This window comes from Chenopodium quinoa, unplaced genomic scaffold, assembly GCF_001683475.1.
Source record: "Chenopodium quinoa cultivar QQ74 unplaced genomic scaffold, ASM168347v1, whole genome shotgun sequence".
Classification (NCBI taxonomy): domain Eukaryota; kingdom Viridiplantae; phylum Streptophyta; class Magnoliopsida; order Caryophyllales; family Amaranthaceae; genus Chenopodium; species Chenopodium quinoa.
In genome coordinates this window covers 1,017,484-1,023,411 of record NW_018742381.1, presented here as the reverse complement: position 1 = coordinate 1,023,411, position 5,928 = coordinate 1,017,484, and the positions used below count along the sequence as shown (strand labels likewise).

General features: G+C 34.5%; 1 protein-coding gene across 1 annotated transcript; it reads left to right on the top strand.

The window, feature by feature from the left end:
* Positions 1 to 663: 663 nt before the first annotated feature.
* LOC110698022 (probable serine/threonine-protein kinase WNK5) lies at positions 664 to 5,928 on the top strand. The gene is made up of 6 exons (XM_021875431.1): positions 664 to 1,135; positions 1,264 to 1,343; positions 1,420 to 1,562; positions 2,004 to 2,579; positions 2,711 to 2,775; positions 2,956 to 5,928. Exon 6 carries the CDS (start codon positions 3,973 to 3,975, stop codon positions 5,134 to 5,136), a length of 1,164 nt encoding a protein of 387 aa, XP_021731123.1. The 5' UTR covers positions 664 to 1,135; positions 1,264 to 1,343; positions 1,420 to 1,562; positions 2,004 to 2,579; positions 2,711 to 2,775; positions 2,956 to 3,972; the 3' UTR covers positions 5,137 to 5,928.

The following is a 5,928-nucleotide window of genomic DNA, read 5'->3' as shown; positions in this document are numbered from 1 at the left end:
GTGAGTCTGTAGCAATTTTCGCTATGTCTTCTCATAGTGCCTGCATATGGGTTTTGGTCGAGGATGGTGTAGATAAAATTAAATCATGGCGGCTTTGGTATACTGGAGATTCAAATTCAAAAGCTCACCGGTTTCTTACAAGAAGTTTTCGTACGGATATTTTCAATGTTGAGAAGAATACATTTATCTTTTCTTTTAGGAGTAATATATATTCTTATAACTTCAGAAGTCACCGGATACAACATTTGGAAGATGATTATTATAGCTATTTTGGCATTTATATGGAGAGCTTAGTAGTGCACAACCGAAACCAAAGGAAGATTTTGACATACCATAATGTGAATGGTGAAGAAAGTACAGAATTGGTCCGTGTTTAGACCAAATCTTTTACGGAGTACTCGTGTCAGTGTTTAATTTGCCTTTGGCTTTGCAAAAATAGAATAATAATAATAAATTCTATGATTTTCTCCTTATAATCGGGTGTTTTCCATGTCCTTGGTTTAGCTTATCTGGTTAGAGTCAGTACTACCAGTTTAATTTTCGTCGATCATATGAATGTCTGATGAACACAAAACATACAATATTCCGTACAATTTATATCTCGGTTGATTTCTGTATACTACGCTAATGTATGGTATAGAACGATGTATACTTGGCAAACAATTTATACCAAATAATATCAGCTAACTTTGGTAGACTCTAGCTTTCCTACATGATTGAGAGATATTGCTGACCTTTTTATGCTCAACTGTCTCGAAAACATAATTAATGTTCAGTTCACTTCCTCACTAAAATCTTACTTAAAAAGGAAGTAATCAGACCAACTGACCAATCAGATAAAAGGTAAAAGGTAAAATGGAACATGAGATATGAAATATCTCATGACACACCTAACAACCCCAGGTGAAACAATGCCATATATGATCTCATCTTTATCTGTTTTTTCACAACTATCCCTCAGTGTTTCTGCTAAAAAAACAGAACATGAGGTGTAAAACATGTGTACCTTTCATCCAAAAACACGTTGCGAAAGAAAGGAATATGCAATGCCAGCGCCAATATTTAGTTGCACAAGCTGAACTGAAGTTCGCGCTCTATGTTGCACTTGCTGTTCTCATGCTTTCCTATCATGCAGGTAATGCTCTGAGCTTGTATTCTTGTAAACACTGATAATTTTGCCAGAATAATGTTTATTTTATGATCTTCCTATCAACTGAATCTATTTGTATGTTTTCTTATTCAATTTATTCCCCAACATTACAGAGGCATATGATCCATTAGATCCAAACGGTAACATAACAGTCAAATGGGATGTTATGTCTTGGACTCCAGATGGTTATGTGGTAAGTACTGAATTTCTCATCTTGTTTAAGAAATCAACTTCTTAAACACAAGACATATATGTTGCACTTTTAACAGGCAGTGGTCACGATAAACAACTTCCAAATATATCAGAAACTGGGTCAGAATGCAAAGTCTAAACCTGATATGGATTTTTAAGGACATGCTGATCATTAAACCAAAGAGCTGTCGAGTCTTCGTCTGTGGGCAAGAATCCGCATGTAAACTCCTGAACTAAAGTCACCTTAATTTTGCTCTTCTTTTATCTTCAGTCATTGTTCTTATCTGCACTACTTATATTAAAACAAGAGCAATTAGTTCCATTTCTGAAGGTTACATGCACTACTTATATTAACAGTCATGAACTCATGATTTTATATAAATTATCCGTTAATTTAGAGATTACTAGCATAAAACAAACATAATCAGGTGCTTGAAAAAAAGGCTATACGTTTTCAGAAAGCCTTCCATAATTCAAGAGACTATAAATAGACATTACAAGATACCTTCATGGCTTAGCTCTTATATGGAGGATTTAATTTTATAAGAGGTTTTCTGATGAATAAATCATGGGTTAGTCACTTAGTCTTATGTATACCTGACATAAGAGTAATGAAGATGGGAGAAAAAATATGTTAAGCTAATTGCATTCAGTATTGCAGGTAAAAGTTCACTTTGCAACTCAAATCTCCTACAATTTTTCACCAACCAAACTACCATATGTAAACCAAGTCCGAACTTTGGTGAACCCGGTTGAACAAGCAATCAAATCAGAAGGGATGAAAATCAGTAGTTTCAAAGATGAAGACACTAAGATTACTATCTGGTATCTGGCTGGTCAGCAAGAACTGTATTCTCTGCATGACCTTATGTTCCCAGGGCATGGGAGTGCATCATTTTTCTTAGTTTTGTTGAGTATGTTCAGAAAACCGAGCAACAAAGAGATGAAAGATCCGGCTGAAATTGAAGAAGACTTGAAGTACTGGCTCAGATTCATCGTCTCTAATTCAAGGAGAGCAGTCCAACAATGCATGCTTCCGAATGTGACCATAGTTCTAAGAAATTACCAGGCAGGTTGATGCAAGACTCATTGAGCATGTTTCATCTTTGGAGGGCTTCACAACAGATGCAAAACGAAAATGGCAGACATTCTCGATGCAGGCTGAGAGTAATACGAATGATACTGTTCATTTATCAGCAGCTCAACATTGTAGCATGGAGTTGCTTTTACAAAAATGGTTGGTCTTCTGATCATCAATGGGCATGCATGTGTTCATTGTGGAATTGTATTTAGTCATTTATATATAATTTTTATTGGTTTTATCTTGCACAAAAATATTTGCTGACCTTTCTTTTATTCTTATTGAAGACAACTCATGAGTCTGTAAATGAGGAGTGCAGTAGTCAAGCTTCAATGATGGTATCTTTAGTGAGGTCAGTATTTGGTTACATATGCTATCAAGTTTTTGGGATTTTATTATTGATGCTGCTGCATATTGCATGCTCTGCCAGTCATGATTCTGGCTAACGTTTTTGATTAAGAGAATCACTATTGAGCTATCCAGTTTATTTTGTCGATGATACTATGTCATATATCATATTATCTATGTGCAGGAACATGTTAGAAAGCCTTGAGCAGCATGATTTCTCGACATACAATAACGATCGAAACACAAAACGATAGGCGCAGGTCTATGCTAGTTATTGAAAAAACCTTCTTCACAAAAATGTTAACATTTTCCAATAGTGTTCTTTCATATATATCAGTACTCACAAGTCACATCTTTCAGTATTTTCCACAAACGATTTTTTGGTAGTTAAACTAGTTATAAACTAGTCATTTTAATAAAAACTGTTAAACAAATAAAAGAAATATTAAAGGGCAAATTAAAGATTTTTTTAAAAATAAAAATTAAAATCAAGAAAGGGGATTTTCTAATTCTTGATCTTGATAACTGACTTAACTAACTACTATAACAAATAGATAAATTGAATATTAATCAGTTTGTATATATATTATGGTTTGGATACTAGTGACAACCAAGTACTAACCATTATAAATACCCTTGTACACTACCATTCTAATTCCTTTAATCTTCAACCCATTATCTCAAAATATGGAATTATGAACACCAAAAAATTTATTAAATAATGGACAAATTAAAGAAATTTATATCATAATTTGAAAACAATTAGAGTGTTTTATAAGCTTTCTCTATTTTTGTTAGATACTAATCACTTATAAGAAATATCTATCTCTTAAATAAAAAAATAAAAAATAAAAAAATCTTTATTGAAAAAAGGGGAAATCAAAAATTCAAGAAAAGGGTATTTTCTAATTCTTGATCTTGATAACTGACTTAACTAACTACAACAAATGGATAAATTGAATATTAATCGGATTATATATAAAATAGTTTGATTATAAGTAACAACGAACCAAACACTAACTATTATAAATACCCTTGTACACTACCATTGTTATTCATTTCATCTTCAACCCATATTTCAAACGTTCTGTTTTTCTCCTGATAACCCAACAAGAATTCCATCTTCAGAAATCAACTTAATTAGCTTGATTCCATTGCAATTCTTTCTTTAGTTCTGTTTTGCTGTTGTTATTAACTAGTAATGGCGGCTTCGAGTTCACGTGGAGGGAGAGGAGACGATTATACGATCATGGAAACCGATCCATCGGGGCAATACTCAAGATATAATAATGTGATCGAAGAATCTACGTCAAAAGTTGTATTCAAGGGATATGATAGGCTTAATGGGAAAGAAGTGGCTTGGATAAAGAAGACTGTTACAGAAAGTAGCTTTAGGGCTTTGGTGGCAGAATGTGATATGCTTTGCAAATCTAATTCTCATTATCTCTTGAAAGTTTTTAAGCATTGGATTGATTTACAGGATGGCGTTGCTGTACTCCATATGATCACCGAGTATTATTCTAATAATTTGGGGGAATATTGCAAGATTCATAAGATTTTGGGGGAACACAAAAAAACTTGCATTGCTAGGTGGTGTAAACAGATTTTGTTAGGCTTGCAGTTTTTACATGAACAAGATCTAGTGATTGTGCACTCTAACATAAATTTGAATGACATTGCAATTTCGGGAACTTCAAGCACTGTCAAGATAGCAGACTTGACTTCTGCAAAGTCTTTTCTGAAGTCTGATTCTGATTTGGATCATGTAAAAGAAGCACAATATTCCGAGTTGCGTTCTTTGGGACTGTGTGTACTTCTTATGATACGTGTTAGCAAGAAGTATGCAGATCCTATGAGGGCATTAGGTACAATAAACCCCCCAAAGCTGAAAGGGTTCGTTGACAGGTGTTTACGCTGTAAGGAACTGAAAGCTTCTATAGGTAATTTGTTGAGCAAAGGGTTAATGCAGTCAGTTACTATACCTGTTCCTGGTGTCCGAGCTCATGTGCTTAGATTACCCGCACCGCCTCCTACTGATGATCCTACGAAAAAAGTACTCATAGGAAAAAGGGTGGGCAATGAACTGTCTGTGACACTGAGGAGTATTGATGATGCTGAAGTTTTGCTCACACTCAGTATTGATACCCTTCCAGAAATGGACGGATTAAGAGGCGAATTAATTGGCATGTCAGAGGAAGACATCCGTTGGATGGTTCAAGGGGCTGAACAGGTCATGTCTGAATTTAACGATGAATTAATTGAGCCTATTGCAAATGTACACCATGACTCCGACACTTCTGAAGAAACGATTAGACGGCATGCTGATGTTTTCAACTTGGATGATCAGGAAGCACTTGCAAGGTGAGACGTCTGATGGGAGTGATTAAGATGAGGGAAGTGGCAACAGGAAGACAGAATATAGTTGCTTCAGAAATCTGTTATATCTTGGCATGTCAGTAGCTTATTTCTGGATTCGTCAGTTTAATTGGATTCATCAGTTTAATTGTTTAGTACAAAATTAGAGTTTGGTTTATGTCATAGTACAGAAATGTTCTGAATAATTCTAGGTATGTTAGTGATACTTAGTGTGTCAATAAGTATGAGTTCTCAGTATTAGGTCCAACGAACTGAGATTAAGTTCTTTTATTTCTTATTTGATCGATTTACATTTGTAAATGTGTGATTTACATATATGAACATTGGTAAATTTAGTTGTAAGATTTTAAAAGTTTGAGATTATGCAATTTGTTTTTCTTTTTTTACAAGTATATGTACCACCTCTTTAATTTTTAATCCTCTCATCTCGTTAGTCTATAATTAACTAATTTGAGAGTGATTGACCAAGAGCTTTAGGAGTTCATTCAGAAGTGTGTAGGTGGTGTAGATGTCAGACGTACTGCGATTGAGCTCTTGAATGATCCGTTTCTTGAACTGAGTATTGAGGATCCTAGCATGTATTTAAGACTAACTAGTATAGTGGAATTCCCGCCTCCTGGCTCGAGTGATTAGAGGCTAAGACCAGTACTGCAATATGAAAGGGAAATAGAAAAGGTAATTGATGATGACAAAGGAAATAAGAAATTTGGATTGAAAGGAAAAGTGAAGGACCGCAAAATGATACACATGGACTTCATAGATTATGATCATAAGAGGAATA